The sequence below is a fragment of the Vidua chalybeata genome, chromosome 19 (assembly GCF_026979565.1).
Source record: "Vidua chalybeata isolate OUT-0048 chromosome 19, bVidCha1 merged haplotype, whole genome shotgun sequence".
NCBI lineage: Eukaryota > Metazoa > Chordata > Aves > Passeriformes > Viduidae > Vidua > Vidua chalybeata.
In genome coordinates, this window is record NC_071548.1 from 5,013,954 (window position 1) to 5,034,010 (window position 20,057).

At 49.7% G+C, this 20,057-nt stretch overlaps 1 protein-coding gene across 4 annotated transcripts; it reads right to left on the reverse strand.

Annotated features, from left to right (window-relative positions):
* Window positions 1–1,468: 1,468 nt before the first annotated feature.
* TSEN54 (tRNA splicing endonuclease subunit 54) lies at window positions 1,469–11,600 on the reverse strand. 4 transcript variants are annotated; one of them, XM_053960589.1, is made up of 12 exons: window positions 11,550–11,600; window positions 11,046–11,198; window positions 9,883–9,946; window positions 9,659–9,742; window positions 8,319–8,417; window positions 7,341–7,393; window positions 6,905–7,003; window positions 5,178–5,797; window positions 4,654–4,714; window positions 3,842–3,958; window positions 3,197–3,241; window positions 1,469–2,745 (listed from the first exon to the last, which is right to left on the reverse strand). In XM_053960589.1, exons 1-12 carry the CDS (start codon window positions 11,576–11,578, stop codon window positions 2,595–2,597), a joined length of 1,575 nt encoding a protein of 524 aa, XP_053816564.1. In that variant the 5' UTR covers window positions 11,579–11,600; the 3' UTR covers window positions 1,469–2,594. The 4 variants fall into 4 exon arrangements, with proteins under 4 accessions (XP_053816564.1, XP_053816563.1, XP_053816566.1 ...); XM_053960588.1 differs by having other exon boundaries at window positions 3,836–3,958; XM_053960591.1 differs by lacking the exon at window positions 8,319–8,417 and having other exon boundaries at window positions 3,836–3,958.
* Window positions 11,601–20,057: the final 8,457 nt, after the last annotated feature.

Consider the following 20,057-nt stretch of genomic DNA (forward strand, 5'->3'; position numbering starts at 1 on the left):
GCCCTGTCATGCAAATCGCATATATAGGCGTGACCTCGCATGCAAATACGGTCCGGCCGCGGCTCCGCCTCCCTTTCAGCCAGCGCACTCATGAATAATTCAGCAGCGCGCTCGCTGTAGCCAATCAGGGAGCGGCGCCGCGCGGCTCGAGGAGCGCGGGCACCCGGCGCCGGGAAAGGGCGGCGGGGAAAGCCGGGGCCGGACTCCAGGGCCCTTCCTCCCGGCTCCAGCCCCGCGACGGAGCTCCCAACTTTCACAGCCTTGCCTGTGAAAATAGGCAGACGTTGCAAAAAGTCGAAGCCTTCGCTGGAGAGGGGAATGCAAAGTCCCATTGCACAGCCCCGCAGCAGCCACCCCGTGTCCTGCTGCAGGGAACAGTAGATGGACAAGGAAGCTGTATTTATGTAAAGGGCAATAGTAGGTGAAGGTCTGCCCTCTCTGCATCCATGCAAAAGCTTGAAATTACCTCTGACAAGGGTCCAGTAACAGTATTTCACCCACGTTTCCAAAAGTCATGTTTTTCCATTAAATATTCAGTTCTCTCATCTTCTTGCAATGCTCAGCTGATCTGCATCCCAGGCCAAAATGGAGCAGTGGTATCAGTCTGGATCATGCTCCTATTCTGGGGTGGGTAAAGGCACCATCAGATGTTACAGTGCTGAGCAAGGCAGCCACAGTTTCTCAATCCTCTCTGCAGTGGTTATTAAATTGTAATTGTCTTGTGCTGAATCAGGGAGTCTCTGCCCCAGTGAAACTCACTGGGTGGCTCTGGTAGAGTTCATTGATACAATTCCACCTTGGCATAAAGAGATGAGACTGATTGAAATCTACAGGAGTTTGACCTAATTCCAGGACAAACATGAACCTTGTGGGTCAGGCTGGAGTTCTCCTGGCTGCGCCTGTTCTTAGAAACTCCCTTCCCACTGCCTTTAATCCGTAAAACAGTCTGGGAGAATGCTGAGGGCAGCCAGGGCTGCCAACCCCGGCTTTAGCGAAAATTATCAGAGCCAAAGCCCCCCTGGAAGGAGGAAGAGGAAGGGGAGGGAGCGTGGGAGGAGCCGCCAGACCCCTCACCTCAGGAGAGCCCCGCCGACTTCCAGCATCTGATAAATGGGGCGTGTGTGTGAAACAGGAGCAGAGCCCCGGCACCCTGGGCTATGATACCTCTGACCACGCAGGAGGAAGATGAACGAGGAAGAGGTGTCGTGTGCCGACAGGAACTGCACGCGGATGTAGGGACACCTCCAGGCTCTGAGTCACGCTGCCCTCCCCGGGAACAGGGCAGCGGCTGCAGCCAAGCACAGACGGCGTAGGAGCAGGGTTACCAGGGTTACGCAGCCACAGGGCTGCATGACCTTGAGCAGGCACTCACCAGCTGCCGCTGCTCGGGGCCCAGTAGCCTCCACAGTCTCCCTCTGCATAACTTAACATTTCTAGGGGAATTAAGAAACACACCAAGGAGCCTGCATCGTTGGAAAATGATTTTTTTATTGCTTAGCCTTCTCCACATCTCCAAAAGGAATTTAAAACATACCAAATAAAACACATCTAAACCAGTTGCTATTACAGTTCTGAAAACTTTGATATCAAACACAGCCATGCTTAGCTCACCTCCACCCACTGAGCAGACCTTCTGGCACCTGGCACTTTTGGCATAGAGGCTAAAGCAAATTTGGTACCTAAATATCCTGGTGGAGAACAGACTGGAAAGCTCATGAGGAATTTGGAGCTTTTTTCTTTACTCAGGGACCTCCCATGTGCAAGAGAAATAACAAGGATCCACAGCCAGGAAAGAGGGATGTTGGGCTGAAAGAGAGGGGCTGCAGCTCAGCCCTGGTGAGACTGCCGGATGCAGTGTGCTCATAGTGGTGGTCAAGTTTTAGCATGGCTTAACACTGTATGGCCAAAATGCATCTCAGCACACTGCTGCAGGAGGCCAAGCTGCCATCTGCAATGCTCTGGGGCTTTCTGTGGCCTCTGGCTAATGAAATTTTGTTCAAGGCACAGTTTCCTGCTCTCGAGTGTCTGGAAACTTTCCTCCAAGTGACTGAGTTTATGGCTGTGCCTTTTTCAGACCAGAATTTGATCTGACGGTCGTTGTCACAGCTGAATGACAGAGGCTCAGGCCACCAGCACTGATCAGCTTATTCTGTCCCTGATTGACCTCAGTGACACTCCAACCACTCCACTGGTATAGCACAGTGGTTCTTTACATGTGACAAAAGGATCACCAGCAAAGTGTTTTCTAATGGTCCAGAGTCAGCAAAAAAAATGACTCAGGAAAGGCAGGCTGGTGGTCCATGAGGTGAGAAAGCTGGAGAGCCAGTGCCTTCAGAACAAAGCAGTGCATACTCCAGCCCAGAAAAGCCCAGCTAAGCCAAACAGACTTGTATGCTGTAAAATTACACATTATGCCTGAGCCATCTGGGTGGGTGAAGTCTGTAACAGCCAATAAAGTGGCCAACTTCCCAAGGTTCCAGTTATCCCAGGCTCTGTTTTCTGTAATATTTCATTAATCAGGAAAACAACGCCTGAGTAAAGCTCTTCCCTTTATCCCATCCCATCCCATCCCATTTCTGCAAGTGACAGCAACTTCAGTGATTAACATCAACGGGCAGCTTGAACTCCTTCAGTGAATAGAAGGTGATCTCTCCATGATCCACCAGTGCAAAGACCAGCGGGACATCCCCACTCAGATATGTCACCTGCTTCAAAGCCCGCAGGGAAGGGATCTGCTCATCAAAGCTACAGAGAGAAAAAAAGCATCCTGTTTGTTCTCCAAGCAAGAGGAACACAGAGGCAAAGCTGTCCTGGCCAGGCATCACAACAGCTCCCTTTGGCCTGAGGAGCTGGTAGTGATTCTCCCCACCCATTGCAGTCCAAGCAGGAGGCTGCCAGCCCTGAGAGTGAATACCCAGCATGCCAGGAACTGGGAGCTGTTGAATCCTTTGCCAAAACAAGGATAACTGCACACTGCTCCACGCTGTGCCCATTAGATACCGCTCACAGCGATACTGGCAAATGGTCAATCCACTGCAATCTTAATACCTTTGATTACCTTTGTGCTGGGAAGATCTTTAGGTTGCTGGGATCAACATCTGACCTGCTTTTCCCTCCTTTTAATTCTGCAGAGTATGTTAGCTCATCAATGAAAATATTTATGCAACAAGGATCATCCTACTGGCTCATGACATACCTTGGTAAAACTGCATTACCACCTTCCTTGCTCTGTCTACTACAGCTGCAGAGAGCAGAGGGACAGTTTTAGTAAAGCAAAATGAGAAAAGGCAGAAACTGAACTTTGTACCTAGCTATGGAGTTTAAGTATCAGGTCCTGGATCCAGCAAGAAAAGGGATACCTACCCTCTGTTCTTAGTGATTTTAACATTACACTTGACAAAGATCAAAATACTGAACCCATGGCTCAGAGCCTGTGGCAAGTTCTGGGGAGGTTCATCTCTGCAGAAATCCACAGTGATCTCTACCGACTGAGGTTCAGCTCCCATAGCACTTGGTTCTACCTGAATTTCACAAGCATTGCATAAAAGCTGTGGCTTCTTTTTCTTACTCTCAGCGATACTCAGACATACTCAGAGCAGCAACCAGATGACCAAATAGTGTGGGTTGAATGCAAGGGAAAGGGGGGGAAACTGTCGGCCACAGCCACCAACAAAGGAGGAGGAACTGAAAGAAAAAAAAAGATCCTTGGCAGGACCACCCTCAAGGGAGACACTCTGATGATCTGTAAAGCTCACAAGATGCTGGGTCATTTACAGATCATTAGGACTTTGTTTCCACAACAACTGCAAAGTTTCAGAAACAGCACAAGACTCACTGGTACCTCCGAACACACATCCTGACATGGGGCTTCCCAGGGTTTGTCTTCTTAAACTTGGACACAGCGTCTGCTTGATACACGTTGAAGTCTATCTTCATGGCCTCTGGGTCCTCCTGCAGCCTGCAGGGGAACACACCCACACAGGTATGGGATCGAAACACTGCAGGGTATGGGTACAGCAGAGAAAAGAGGGAGCAAAACTCCCTTCAGTTTGGGTCTAGTTTTGACTAGTTTGGGTCTCTGGAAAGGCTTCACTCCTCAAAAGACTGACCCTGCAACTGAATTAATTACTTTCCAGAGCTTTCCTGTAGTCAGACCAGAGCGAGATCCTGACTCACATCTACCCCACACCCTCACAAGAAGCAGCACTAACAAAGTCAGGAGCTAAGCACTGCAGGGACTGCACACAAGCACCACACAGACTCTGAGGCAGGAGCAGAACCCGAAGTCCCAAAGCCAAGGTTTTGTAACCACTGAAGCAGGGATGGCAGCACATTCCAGGGATGAGGCACAGGTGAAACTCAATCAAACCTCTGGCAGAGAGGGAAGGGCAGGGTAAGAGAGGAACCCCGCTGTTTTAATTGGCCTGGAAAGCCCTGGCTCTGTTGCTGCGGGACCTGGTACTTCATGGAAATGTCACCCCCTCACTAGAGATGCTGGGGGTCATGGAGCAGAGCACTGGGTTCTTTTGGCACCCTGGATGTGTGGCAGCTCTCAAACTGCTGCTGGGAGCACCTCACAGACCTCACAAGCAGGGACAGTCACAAGACACTCCCGCTCCCCAACAGCTCCAAGCTGACTGGCTGGATACTAACCGGGAGGCTCCATCCAGGATGTGGGAGGGCTGCAGCACACTGATCTGCTGGAGGAGCGCAGCTGGAGGGAGAAGGAACGGGAAAGGATCAGACCAGCAATTTCCCTCCCAGGGCACTCCAAGCACTCCACACCACCCATAAGCCTTCCTCCCCTGACAATGGTTGGCAGCTCCACAGTCACCACTGGCTACTTCAAAGACCTCAGCTTCCTCATCTCCGCCCGGCACACAGCCCAGACACCCTGCAGTTGCTTTGCATTTTGCTGACCCTGACTGCACATGCCTAACAGCCCAGCAGGAAGGACTGCAATACAGCAGGACATGGGGAACAGATTAGAAGCCCTCCCAAGGCCCTGTTTATCCTGGCACTTGAGTGGGCTATAGAAAGATTCTCCCTTCAAAGTACTGTCCCCAAAACTGATGTTCAGCTTCAACATGTCATCCCTTTTGCTGCTGCATACCAGGCACTCTTTCTCAGAGCTGAGGGGGAGAGAATGGTCCCTGTCAAGTTCCCAGAGCCACTACCTGGTGAGGTCACTTCTTCTGGCCGCAGCAACGGTGTGACAGCTTGGTCCCAGAGGTGTGATGGTCGCTTCCAAACCCTCTGCTGTCTCCTCTGCTCCAAGAGGGCTTTGTACTCCTGCCAGTTGGAGCAGCGCCTCACCTCCTGATCGGCATTGACACTGCTCTTGTACCTGCTCTCCCTCTCCCGCTGCTTCCTCTCCTTCCGCGACAGCTTCTCCTGTTTCTGGTTGATCTGTGTGCACCAGGAAGCTGCATCCACCTCCCTGCCTGGCACATTCTCTGGCAGGAGCCTGCTGTCAGGGGAGGGCAGATGTGTGCATGGCTGATCTGAGGCCATGTTGGGAAAGGTGATGGTGGTAAAATCCCAGCGGGATGCATGAGTGCCAGTGCTGCTCTCCTCTCTCTTCTCAGCCTGCCTGCTGGAGAAGCTCAGAGAGTCCTTTTGTCCTGTATCAAGAGGAACTGGCATTGACTCCTCCTCTGCACTGCCAGCATCTGATTCCTTTGGCTGCACTGACAAGGGCTTTTCATCCATGGGAATGGAGTCTCCATTGTCATCTCCATCTTTGCCTTCAGCTTCTGGAAGGTCCTCATATACTTTATGTTTCTTCTCATGCAACCTAAAGACAAAAGAACAGTAAAAAATTCAGGGAGAGCATGTGATAGAGCTTGCTTTCCTTTAAATTCTGCCTGCTCCCTGCTAACAGGAAGAATGCTGTCTGCCAAGCCTGAAGGAAGGACAGCAAAGGTGGCAGAAACTCCCAGACAGGTCTGCAAACCCTTCACAACAGCCTCCTTGTTTGTGAGACAAATGAGAAAATAAAAAGCAGGCCAAAACTAAACAGTGAATGCCAAAGGCAGATTAAACTTCTGAGAAGTCCTGCACAAGGTTTGACTTCAACGCCCAAGAGAATCTCAGCCTTGATTTGTATAGATAATGTTCCCAACCAGCCATGCCAGGTCCACACCCCAGACACTGACCAAACACCTCCATGCAAACACTGTGGACTTCAGCCAAAGCAGCACAGGCCAGGCAGAAACCTGCCTGCCAGCACCTCTTAGTGGTGTGAGATTCAGACCCTGATTCCAGAGAAGATGGGGCAGTTCTTAGACCAGCAGTTTAATCTCCCAGTTCCTACAATTCCACAACTCCTTAGGCATTGATTTACTGTCAACAGAGACTCTCCAGCCTCATCCTCCCCGTTTCTGAAAGGCTAACGCCACCTCCTGGGAACTGTCAGAATTATGAGAAGAATTGCTCATTGTCAGGTTGTGGTGATGTTTTGGACATGTGCAAGCCCTAGGACACAACTCTGCTCTCTGCTGCTGAGTCTTGGCCGGTAAGTTGGACTGAGGAGGTGGATAAATGCAAGATGTGCACTGTGGTAGCTGTGCTCCTGCTAAAAAAAAGAGTAGGAGGAAGCACCTGACACAGGTTCCTTTTGCACTGACCTCTCCATCCTTCTCTTGTGACATCTCAGCACCACAGGTGGGGGACATGGGGGCACCTTGCCCCTCTTAGCCCTGGCATGACACACAAGTGTGACAAAAGGGAACACTGCAAAGCGTTCAGGAAAAGAGCTGCACTGGCTGGGGACAGCCAAGAGCAACGGTGCCAGACAAGGTCATCCCCAGCAGGAGGGCCTGGGGACACTGCAGCAAAGTAGCTGTTCCTGAGCCAGCATGGCCTGAAGAGGATGGGAGAAGGCTTTGGCCCACATCCTTACCAGGGGCTGGAACTTCTCCTCCTCTTGCGATGGTGTTTCCCAGAGCTCTTGCAGTGACTTTCCAAGTTCAGCTGCCTCTCATAGCGAGATGGGACAGTGCTGGAAGGAGAGACCAACACGGAGGTTAAGAGCAGGGTGACGTAGAGGAACTACCTTCTGCTCAGCCCCCAGGATACAGCAACCAAAGACACAGAAAATAGCCAACTGGGGCCAGGATGGCCCCCAGTTCATGCCCCATTTCATGTTCCAAATCACCTCCTCAGGAGGGAGGAGCAAGGAAGGCAGTGCCACTTTAAGCCTTTAATCCTCCCAAGAGGTGGAATGCAGGGCCAAAATCCTCTTCTCTGGTCCCATCCCCTGGGGCCCGGCAGTGGGTACAGAGAGTCTCAGAGTCTTCAGGAAGGAGAAAGGAGCACGGGAAGGAAAAGTTGGTTACCTGGAGTCGAATCTCAGTACAATATAACCCAGTTGCTTCAAGTGGCTGAACACCTTAGAGCAAAGGAAAGCAAGAAGGTTAAGTGACAGCTCTAAACACAAACTATTTACTTCGGTTCCGCTATGACTGAGTGATGTCCTGGGGTGACTTTATGATGCTCATATCCCCATTCATCTGCTTATCCCAGAAATAAGTTTTGCACCTCTAAGATTGGTTCTGAGTGCAAAAGTGGGGGGAGAAGAACTGCGCAGTTTGTTTTCAGAAACTGCACTCACTCCTCCACATTCCAGCTACCTGGACTGTGTTGTCTGCAGACAGACAGACGGTGGGACAGAGCTCTCCTTTGCTTTTAGTTAGTTTTTCGCTAGCTGAGGCAGAGAAGTTCCCTGGACTGTGGTTTTTCTTTTGACCTGTTTCATCTGCTCTGGACTGAACACCCAGAGGAGCTCACACCTGTGGCCCAGCGGGCCGGGCCTAGGCCGTGGCATTTCCAGTGCCAGAGGGACTAATAAGAGACTGAGTGAGCCAAGCTACAGCCCACAAAGGGGACTTTCTTGTCATCTCTTTTGGAGCAGCAAGAGGTTTTATTGTTTAATATATTTCATTTTCTTGTGCTGGTGAAGGCTTTGCCTGTTAAATAAACAGTTTTTTCCACTCTTCTCCAAGGAAATCTTTTTCCCAAACCAGTTGCGGGAGGGGCTGCTTGAATTTGCTTTCTAGACGAAGCCTCTTTAGAGGTTTTTCTCCCAAAATTGCCCTAAACCAGGACAGTGAACACACTGGCAGAGGAGAAAATGCCAGGGTTAGGACTCAAAGCAAACAGGAACTGAACATCTGGAAGAAGGTGAGTGGGAACAACTGAGGATGACTTCCGTCCCCAGTCATCCTACCCTGCTTCCAGCCACTGGAAGAGCTTGTGTGGCAGAGGCTGGACTTTCTGCCTTCATCCTCCTCCAACACCTGGAGGTCCCAACACACCTGGTAATGTGACAGGCTCATTGCCTCCTGGCACAACAGGGTCTCGTAGGCTTCCTGGATTGACAGGGGCACATCTCTGTAAAAGAGCTGGACAGAGCCCTGCAGGGCAGAAGCTTGGTGTGAGTCACAGGAACAAATCTATGCAAGCTCACACCCTGTCCTTTCCCACTGGTCCTGACAGCTGGGTGGTCCCAGCAGCCTCCCTGACATGATATCCATCTTTCCCCATGTACCACCTGGACTACTTACAGTCCCTTTCCCATACCCAGTTCCCCCATACCCTGGATTTGATCAGCCAGGTAAGAAGTTCCCACCCATAGCTCTCAGCTCCTGCATCTGTTCACAGGATGCAGCTGGGAGAAAAATGCCCAGCTGATAAAATTACCACTGCTTGGAGAGATAAATTAACTGATGATCTGAGTGATTCAGGACACAGCACAACAACAAAAGCACTTATGACCAGCAAAACTGAGAACTGGAGCAGAGGAATGAATGGCAGCTTCTGGTGGCATCAATTGGTGCCTCCTCAGAAGCATTTACTTCCTTTACAGACCCAGAGATCCATAGGTAACTTCCCCAGGGAATAGCAAATGACCTCCAGGAGGCTGTTTTAGGCTACACCTATTTTTCCTCCTTTTTTGTATTTTTAAATGGTGTTTACTCATAAAGAAAACAAAACCCTAGAAACCTTTTCCATTACATAGGCTGAAGGCATCTCACTGACCTTTTCTGCTTTTGGGGGGATTTTGTACTCAGCACCTGACTAAACCATTTTATTGCCATCAATTTGTTTACAAACTATTTGTCAGAATGCCTGGGGTAAAAAAGCCCCACCTTTGCTGCCAGGATTTAAGAGATGGCATCAGACACTCACAATCTGTTTGTTTTGCTAAGGGATAAAAGTTCCCTTTAGATCAATGCACCAATTCTACTGATAACAAGTTTTGGTGGAGAGACCAAACAAACCCCTCTCTACAACAAAGAAATCCAACTGAGCCTTAAGTAGAATTTCTGCAAGCAGAGGAGCACTGAACACAATGTGGTCTCACTGGTCTGTCTGCCACATTTAAATTTCTTTCTGCCACATATACTGGGAAGAAATCCCAAGCAGCAGCCCCAAAGGTCTCTGCTTAAGCTGAATGAACTGGCCACAGATCCAACTAACACACACTGTCAGTGATACAGAGGCTGCCTGAGAGTACAAGGTATGGACCCATAGCCTGGTGACAAACAGGTCCATCAGCAACACACTAAAAGAGATAATTCCTTGAGAACCAGATGTTTATCAGCTGTTACAGCTCCTCCAATCAGTGAGGACCCAGTGCCCTCATCCTACTTACACACTCCAGCAGGTACAGAGCTTCCTCGGGCAGCAGACATTGTTTGCCTCGTTCGGAGAACCCCATGGTGTGCCAGAACTTTCCCTGGAACAGGAGCACAAATCCCTGATGGGTTCTGGCTGTTCCCTGCTGACAGCCAGGCTCCCTCCCATTGCAAGAAGCAAATTAAGGAATCTGTGAGGCAGCAGGAGATGATGGCACTGAGCACACTCTGTAGCACTCACCGCAGGGGATTTCAGCTCTACAATGCCCTGTTCCGGTTTCCACTCAGCTTTCACCAGATTCCCCCTGAGAAGAATAAAGATTAGTTTGTTAACCCTGAGAAGGTTAAAGATTAAGGTTTGTTAACCCTGAGAAGGTTAAAGATTAAGGTTTGTTACTGCTAGTGTGGTCTACAATCACCTGCTGGTGTAGCAACACAAAACAAGCTCAGGAAGGTGTCAAAAGATAGGAAGTTTCCAGGTGGCATTTTTACAAGGCTTTAGAAAGCCATCATCCCCTGGGTCTAGCAGCACCACTTTATCATCACCAACCAGTTAAAAGTGTCTTCAGTCAGTACCACAGAGACATGTCCACAGGCTACAGAAGCTTGCTGGAGATGCACGGCCTAAGCCAGGATATGTGGATATTGAGGAACTAACACAGGTTGCCCAGAGAAGCTGTGGCTGCCATGTTCCTGTAAGCGTTCACAGCTCTGAGCAACCTAGTCTAGTGGAAGGTGTCCTTGCCTATGGCAGGGAGTCCAGTGGGGTGATCTTTAAGGTCCTTTCCAACCCAAACCAATCTGTGATTCTCTATCATACAATTACTCAGTTGCTGTCAAGACATCCTCAAATCACTGCACCCCACCCACGGGGACTCACGGGGAAAAATTAATAGTTGCAGGCCAAGCAGAGAAGGTGTGTATTGAGAGGTGGGTGTGAATGTCTTCCAAGTGATAAGCGCCAAAGTCTGGCAGCACTGCTGAAACCACCAAAACTGATAAGCCAGGGACACTGACACCTGCTCAAATCTGCACAAGGCCACACAGGAGCATCAACAAGACACTTAGATCATGCCCAAGAAGGCAGTGGCTGCTACCTGCAAAGGTTACAGGATTACAGACGCACCTATAAAAACCAAGAGTCCTGTGAGGGACCTTCTGAAGCCACAGGTGTGCCAGCATGTCCCTGTGCTCCTTCAGGGACAGCCAGGCTGTGTCGCACTGCTGCTGCTCCAGCACGGGCACTGAGTGCAGGTGAACTGCGGGGGGCTTACTGTGCTGACCAACACCTCCTGCTACCAACAGCTCGCTCCCACCCGTAACCCCCGAGCTGTGCTCTGCCGCCGGCATCACCCCTTCCACGGAGAAAGCCATTCCCAGCGCCGCTCCCAGGGATGGACTTACGGCCGCTCCGGGCGCTCCTCGCAGAGCAGCCGCCACTGTTCCTCGCAGCAGCGCCGCAGCCTCTCGGCCTGCCGGGCCGAGCCGTCGGGGAGGAAATCTTTCTGTCCGCGGGGGCTCCGCGGGTCCTGGCGACCCTCCGGCTGCTCCGCCGTGCTGCGGGGGTCAGCGGGGTGGCGAGGGACGGGAGAGCGGCTGACAGCCCCCTGCGGCCGCCCAGCCCCGGGACCCCGAACCGCGGGCAGCCCCGGACTGCAGTGTCCACTCGGCCTCCCCGGACCGCGCGTTCCCCCGGTACTTCCCTGGCCCCCTCATGGGTGGCTCCCGCCGGTGCCTCCTTTTCCCGGGTACCGCGGGTTACGGCAGTGCCTCCCCGATCCCAAATGCGCAGGCTCCCCCCGTGCTCCCGCGGCCTCCCGTAGCTCCGGTTCCCCACGGCACCTCCTCGGCCCCCTCACCGCGCGTTGCCCCCCTGGTGCCTCCCCGCCTTCCCCCCGTCCGCCCCACCTGAGGCGGCGGGACCCGCCGGCCTCCATGGGCACGTGCCGGACCAGCGTCCTTCCGCCGCCGGGCACGAGCGCCGCCTAGAGGGGCGGGCTCCGCTAACGCGCCCCCTGGCGCCTCGGAGGGGAGGGGACGGGGCCGGGCACCGGGAGGGAGCTGAAAAACAAAACAAAACAAAACAAAACAAAACAAAACAAAACAAAACAAAAAAACAAACAAAACAAAACAAAACAAAACAAAACATTCTTGCTCATTAATATTAGTACAAGGCTTGGATATCTGCTCTGTCCGGGGCCTCTGGGGAGCAGTGCAGCACCTGGACCACCTGTCCTTCCCCTCTTTCCCCCAGCCAAGCTGCTCACAGGACCTTCTATCACGTTTTCCCCCTCTCTCCTCACTGCATTTTGCCGTTTTTAAAATACATTTCCCCAAAGAAAAAGACATTATTAATTAATAAAATCTTAGTAATTTTAATATAAATAATTCTTAAATTCTCACAAATTCTTAAAATCCTATCAATTCAATAAATTCTTCAGTACATTTCCCCAGCATCACTGACAGGCTGTGCCCTGCCATGGGGCTGTCGGAACCATGTGCAACCAGTCAGACCTGTCTGGAAGTGGCTGTGTCCTGCCCACTGGGGCAGGAGGATTGTCCCTTCAGTGATGTCACTATTTCTCCTGGCTCAGGCTCCAGCAGTGGCTGGTGCCTTTGACTGCCTGGAGTGTGCAGCGATCCAGTGGAGCCTCACACCTCTGCCAGCATGGCTGGACTGGCTGCCAGGGGAGGCATGGACAGATCTGATGGGGAAACGCACCAAAAGCTCAAGTTTCACCTCAAACCCGTCTCCTGTTGCTGTGGGATATCTCACAGGAGGCACTGAGCCTCAAGTAGGAAAAACACAGCTTTTCTCCCCACTAGAGTCCCTGGTTCCAAACCCAGTGGTTTCCCAATAAAAGCCCTTTGACAAGATGCCAACAAAAGGAGATGAATGTAAAAACCATTCCCTTCCATTTTCCACTGAAATGATTTAATTTTCGCTTCCTGCCTCATTATTTCCTCTTCCTGAATTGAGCCTTCACCTTGTCAGGGGGTCAAATGATTTTGGCCAGCAGTGCCTCTCCATGGCACGTGGGGGGACAAGAACCCACCAATGGGGTGAGGGGCAAGAAGGCTGTGCAGGGGCAGTGCTTTTTCACCCTGATTTCCAAAAAGTACATGTAGTTTGGAGACTGCTTGGACTGCCTGATTATCACATAATCCCAGGACCCCACATCCTGTGGCTTTCAACTTTTGGGCTGTCACCCCTTTGTTTAGCTCAATCTTCTTAAAATAGCTGTGTTTAAATTGCTCAGGGAAAAGCTCTGATCCAGAATTTGCTTTTGTCACCCACTGTGATTACAAGACCCAGAAATGTCAAGACTAATCTCAGTTCATGTTTCTTTTCAATACTGGGATTTTAGCTGTCATGTGGTGGGGGGACGTCCTGTTCCTCTCAGGGGCACCAGCAGAGCCTTGGCAGGATGGGACGCGTGTTCTCCCCAGCTGAATCCTCTTATCAGCCCTAATTCTGAGTGTCATCAGCGGGGTGTGGGTGGTCCTGGGGGCTGCACTTCCTATTCTCCACTTAAAAATGGAGGGTGAGGTGGCTCTCTTTTTTCCTTTTACATATTCTGGGTTTGAGTTAGGATTTTTAACATTAGGGTTTTGTCCAGTTGCTTTGAAACTGTAACTGTGGTGCTTGTGGTGGGTTTTTTAATGGGTTTCTTTCCTTAAATTTGGGGTCTTTTTACCTTTGTTCAGGGTGGAACCTGAATGCATTTTGAGTGGAGCAGGACTGTCCTGAGTTCTCTTTGTGGACAGGCTTGTGAAAAGAAGCTGAAATAAATTGTCACTGAGCTGAGCAGTGGTGAAACCTGGCACTGTGAGTGAATGGGATGTTTAAGGGGTCCTGGGAGCTCAAATAATGATGGATTTGGGACTGTGACATCCCACAGGAAGACTGTGGTTGTGTGGCACCAGGAAGCAGATCAGGATCCAGCCCTCACTGTCTGGCTGGCAGGGGAAGCCATGGAGAAGCTGATGATGGTGGCTAAAGCTCCTCCTGATTCCCCTGTGGGACACTGCCATTGTCCTAAGTGAGAAAGGGCTTGGTTTGCCTGGAGAGACACCACACTAAATAAACCAGAGCAGTGCATGTGGGCTCTTGGAGCAGGTGAGTGTGGTGCATTTGCCCACTATGCTGTGGTGGGTTTTTTTTTCTGATTGGGAAAAATGTTAATCAAGTGTAAAAATACCATTAGGATGAAAAGTGGGGGCTGGCTGCCTCTTCTGAACAGGTCAGCTTGCCCCTGGTTCTCCCTCCTGCTTCTGACCCTTCTCCAGGGAGGAGCAGAGCTGTGGTGTGTGAGGATGGGTTTGAGTCCTTCCAGTCCTTCTCTGTTGTGCTGAAGTCGTGTTTGTGCAGTCCCTGTATTCACAAGTTCGTTGTGGTTAACTCCTGGATGAACTTGATGTAAATAGACTCAGTGTTTTTTGAAAAAACAGGAGAAGGCTTGGCCTTAGGATTGTTTTTCTAGTTTCATGTAGCACAGCCAGGTGGGAATTGCATGCTCTGTGCTGGAGCAGAGCAGCTCTGACAGGTACAGCTACCTGCTTTAATCCCTGTGTTAACAACTCCTGCAGTTCCTGGCAGGGTGTTTGGAAATATTTTAGTAATTCTGCAAAAACCAGCTGTGCCTCAGACTTTACAAATGGTAGCACTTGGAAAACAGTGTCTGTCCATCCTCTTGCCTTCATTACAACCCATGGAGTATGTTCTGATACTAGGAGGATTTGTATGTAGATGCTTTGTGTGATTTGGGACAGAAAAGGATGTTACAAATGTTCAAGACCAAGTTGGAGGGGGCTTTGAGCAGCCTGGTCTAGTGGAAGGTGTCTCTGCTCAAGGCAGGGGTCTGGAAAGGGATGAGCTTTAAGGTCCCTCCCAACCCAAACCATTTTATGATTCTATGAAACTCCCTAAACTGGCAAGTGCTTCAATTCTTGTGCGTGTTGCAATAGCTGTGGTGTTATCACAGTTGCTCTGAGCTATGCCCACATCATGACTGCCCAACAAAGCTGTAATCATGGATTAGCTGCAGTTCAGCAATCAGTTGTCTGATTTTTATTATACTTAGTTGTATTCTAGTGGAACCATCTCAATTCTGAGCTTCCAGAGCATCATTTAGACAACTTAAACTTCTTACAGTAGACTATGAGAAAGGTGGTTTGGCAGTCTGTTCCAGCAGGATTTGGCAGACCTTGAGCATACACTGAAGTATTTGGGTTTGGATGCAAAGCAGGTAATGGTGTCAGGTGTTACAGCTTGCCTGGGAGGTGTGCGATCTGTCTGTTTTCTAGCCTCACCTGGGAATCTTTTGGCAAATTCCTCATTGCTTTAGGATGCCTGTGATCATTCCCACAGTGTGTTACAGCTGGGAGTTTGGGCAGGGCAATGGAAAGAGACTTTTGTCCAAACAGGAGATTACTGAGGAGACTTTCTGGGCTAAACCTCTGTTGTCACTCATCAGGGCTGGGCTTGGAAGATAGAAGGAGATTTTTAAGAAAAAACCCAAACAAACATGTCTTTGAGAACAGGACTTTGGTGATTAAGCAGTTAATACCTCTCCATAACCACTATGTGCTCTGGTTTGCTGACAGCTACCACTGCCTTCTGATGGCTGAGAAATGGAAAGAGCTTAAATTTCACTCTGTCTTCTAAATTTGTGGTAGAAACTGCCTTTGTGTGACTCTCCATACTGCAGAACAATACTTGGGGCTCTCCTTGGTGGCAGGAAAACAGAGTTAGTGTTGTTATGCAGAGCTGTGGTACACAATCAGCTACTGGAAGCCCCAGTACTGATCTGAATCTGGGCTTTCAAATGCCGCTGTGTGACTTTCTGGTGCTGCTGTCTGTTGGGCATCTAAGGATTTATTTGCAATCACTTACTGGAAACTGCACTTTGTTAATTGTATGTGAAAAATCAAGGAACCACTGACAGAGTGCAGCAAGATTGATTGAAATGGTCAGGAACCTTTCTTACGTCAGTGATGTGCTGGGAGAAATACTGAGTTATTTCTGTCTGGAGAGAATGGCTGAAGCTTTCCTCATTTCCCCAGTTTGCCTTGGCACCCTGCTTATGGTTCAGCTGGACAGACTGACACTGGGATGCCTGCCTGGGTTGAAGGAGCCTCACTGTGCAGAGTTTGAGGCTACAGATTATGCTCTGTGCTCGAGTTTCATAACTTCTGCAATGTGTTTGTGCTCACCAGGTAGTTGGAAATGTCTTCCCTGGCTTTGGTCTGGAGAAACACTCAAAATCCTGCTGTTTCTTGCTGAGTATTCCATGAAAGGAGATGCCTGGCAGAAAAATGCCTTCAAGTGGGAGACAAGTGACTGAGTCAGGACACCCAGGGTGCTTTTGACTTGTGCTGGAGACTGAGGGAGGATATATTGTTTAAGGCAAGGAATTGGGAGATTAAGGATCTGCTCTGCAGTGTCTCATTAGCTTGTGAAGCTTCAGGCTATTCCTCACCTGTTCTGTGCAGCCAGGCTTTAAACCAAATGGAATGAACAATTCCTGCCGTGCTGCTTGTGTGGCTGAGTCCGTAAACAGAATGAGATGTGGAGCAGCAGGTGATGGTGTGCTCAGAAAGGGTGAGGAGCTGTTCAGTGTCTGCACCAGCAGTCCCAGGACCACTGAACTCTCTTCTGTGTCTGTGTTTCAAAGGTTTCTGCTTAGTTTATTTGGTGCTGGTGTGTACCTCTCTGAGCTCTTGAGTTTAATCCAAGTGCTACAGCAAGAGTTTAGAATAATGATGGTGTTTTAACAGCTCCAACAAACAAATCAGCCTTGTGAACACTGAGTGCCATCTACAGCACCATGACAGCTTGAGACAGCTTCAGTTACAGCACTAGAGCAGGCTGATTTGTTCTTGGTACACAAGGCTAAAGAGGATGTTGCTCACTTCCTTTTCTTATGGGAAGCAAACTGCCAGCAGAGTTATTGGATGGAGAGGGAAGGGATGAGTCTCCAGCTTGGCAGCTGGTATGAAGCAGGCACTGAGAGGTGGGAAGTAAGGCTGGTTGTAATTATGCTTTGTGCTATTTGAAAATTGGACTGCTGCTTGAAAGCTGGCCCATGGCAACACTTGTGGGGTGGGCTGGAGGAGCTGGCATGCCCTACTCTGAGGAAGGTGGGAGGAGGCTTCATGTGATGATTGTTGACTCCTTTGTCTGATCCTTCTGCTCTTTCTCCACCAGCTTTGACTCCACAGCAGCTCTTCAATGCTGGGAGAAGGTTTGCCACTATATGATACTTGCAACCCCCTTAATATCCTCTTTGGTCTCCCTCCCTCCTGGGTGTGTGGCTTCAGGAGTCAAGCTGGGAGCCTGGTGGGGTTAATATGATGCCCAGAAGGTCTTTGATCCCAACTGTCCCACTGCTTGTGGGATCCTGCAGAGTGCCCTGTCTTTGGGGCTATTAAACAGATGTTAAAGACTCTGACCCCTGCACAGAGGTGCCCTTGACTGGACACTCCCAGCCAAGTGCTGCTTCTTGCATTTGAAGCTGTACACAACCTTCAGAGCCCACAACAAGGCCGTTTTGTGGCCACAACTCCCTTTTGCTTTAAACTTATAACCTGAGATTTTTCTCTCAAATGTGTGCTTGGTATTTTGTGTGATTGGATTCCATCTGGAGTAAAAAGACAGGTTTGTAGGAGTGGTGCGTTTCTGCACTGAAAGAACTGTGTAAATTGAAAACCACTCAGTGCCTGAGGGCTCTTATCTTTCTGCCAGTCACGTGTGGGTCTGGGTGCAGATTGTAAAGGCAGTTGTCTGCTTTTTGCTTTTCAAAAAGGCTTTATGCTGAAGGATAGAGTAATTTTCACCTGACACAGCAAAGGTATTTTTTTTTTTTTTTTAGTCCTCTAAAACCACACTGGGAGCTTATGTGTTAGATGGAGCACTTGGGGAAGGTATGGAGTCCAGTCTGTGTGTGCAGCAGCCCTGGGACATTTGGATGAATATTGCATGTGGCAGCTCCTGCCACATCTGCAGGGACTGTCCCATAAATCTTTCCCAATAACCAAACTGCTTGCCCTCTCTTCTCCCATAAATTTGTTGCTAAAAATTGAACTGATTTGAAAACCTGCATCTATGCTGGGCCCTGTGTTTGCCTCAGAGAAGTTGGTAGAGCTCCTGGCTGTTTTGGGGAGTAGTTTATGTCCAGACAGCTGCTGCTGTTGGTCATCTTGGGGGCACTGAGCTTCACAAGAGAGTTGGGTGCAAGGGCTGTGCCTCTCACTGCACACTTCTGCACACCTGAGCTGTGCTTCACATGTGGTTCCAGAGCCGCTGTCATTGGTGTGCAGCTAAATTAATGTTTTTTATTTAGTTTATTTCAGTTGGGAGCACAGGGAACTAGTGTCAGGAATTTCTCAATGTCCATCTATGACGTTTTAAAAGGTGTGCTCAGGCTGAACGTGGGGGACAGGCTGGCATGCAATCTTTGTATGTAGTGCTCTGAACAATGACTTTGAAAAGTGAGGGTGATGCCACTGAAGTGAACAGCCATGCTCCTTTCTCCTGAAAGCATCATTTTCCTTTTTTAGGCTTTGCTGGGAGCTGTCAGTAGCTGTAAGGATGAGTAGATTTAATCAAGAAGCTGTTCCAGCAGAAATGGCTGCACAGTGTCAACTTGAGCCAGGTATATCTTCATCCTAATGCAACTGGAGAGACTTTTTTTTTTATTTTTCCTTGGACACTCGTGAAAGGAGATGGAATTTATGCTGAAATACCGGGCAGCAAGCTGCCCTGCATGCAGGAGACAGCATAAGGATGGAGTTTAGCTGGAATTGATCTGCAGTGCATGTGAGCAATGATCCCACCAGCCCAGCAGGATTTGGGGTGGGAACAGGCAAGGTTACACCCCCTGGCTCCACCTCCACATCCAGAGGTAACCCTGGACACAGAAAACCTTCTGCTATCAGTGTGCAGCGCTGTAACAGGATGCCTGCCCTGGCTGATAGTGCCAGAGTGCAGCGCTGCTATCGAATGGGTGAAATGCAGGAGCCTCCAAGGGGGAAGGATGGGGAAAGTCCCCCTGCCTTTTGCTGCTGGGTGGGAAGGAGGATTGGTGTCAGGGTGGGAGGCAAGAGCAGGGAAGTGATCTGTTCCCCTCTTTGGGCCAGAAATGCTAAAGTATTGCTACAACTTTGGTATGAGGGGGTTTTAAAAGGATACTGAAAGCTTGGAAGGCATGTGGAGGGAAGGAATGCAAGAACTCAGTCTGCTTAGTCCTTATCAAATGAGGACTGGGTGACATAATTACACTTAAGTACTTTGCCAGATAACAAAGAGCACTTTAATCGTGCAAAAAAAGGCACAATGAGAGCTTGTCTGAAGGATAAAATCAGACCAATTGCAACTAGAAATACTGTGCAATCTGCTAATGACTTCCATCCCAAAGGGGGAAATTCTGTCTCCTGGTGGGATGGCATGAATTGGCCAGACTTGCATATTGACTGAATCAAGCAGCTCATTTGGCTGAAAAAGACAGTCACGGGAGTCGTCAGGTGGGAAGGGAGGTGTTTCCCACCATGGAATGAAAGCAGTGGGCTCTGTGAGGCTGCAGGGTCCATGTTCGGGGGTTTTGGACATCTGGCCAACATCTTTGTACTGGCTGTGACAAAGCAGCTGTGCAGATAATGAGATGATGGTCCCACCTTGGTCTCAACATCCACAAACTGGTGTCCAGAGCGTGTTCAGTGAGCCAGAGGCAGACCTGGTGTTCCCTGGTGCCGAGCGTGCTGCAGGCAGCGGGTGGAAAGCAGCCTGTGCTCATGAGAGCAGAGAAATTGCTTCTGCTGGCTCTGTTTTTGCACTTTTAATGCTGCTGTTGGCATTAGAAGGGCATTGTATCCATATTATTCATGCACTGTAATAACTCCACAGTGCTGTGTGCCGGATCTTGCTTTTAGTTGCACCCAGCACTTCAGCTATGCTGAAGCTAAGGGAGCTGTGCTGACAGATCTGAGAAAAGTCAGAATTCGATATTAAATGAATCTGCATCCATTTCCAAAGCATGGCTATAGAACAGGAACAGCGTGATCCCTGCTGCTGGCATAATTCCATTTAAATGATATATCTGCAGACGGAAAAGTGCTGGAGGATCTGCCTAGTGGTGTAGAGAGAAATAGAGCACCAGGCTTAGAATACCTGGTAATATAAGTTTTTGTCTTTTCTTTATGGACTGGAGATGAAAATTTTGTGGGTCAAGCAGCTCTTCTGCTGGAAGGAGGTAACAGGGATTTCAAGGAGGATACACTCACCCTGTGCTTGCCCTGATGCTGAAGAGACACCAGATCTGAGCCCTGTGCATACGAGTGAAATGGGATGGTGCAGCACTGGGCTGTGGCACCACTCTGGGATGGAAAACCTCGAGGGAAGCATTGCTCTTGATGAGA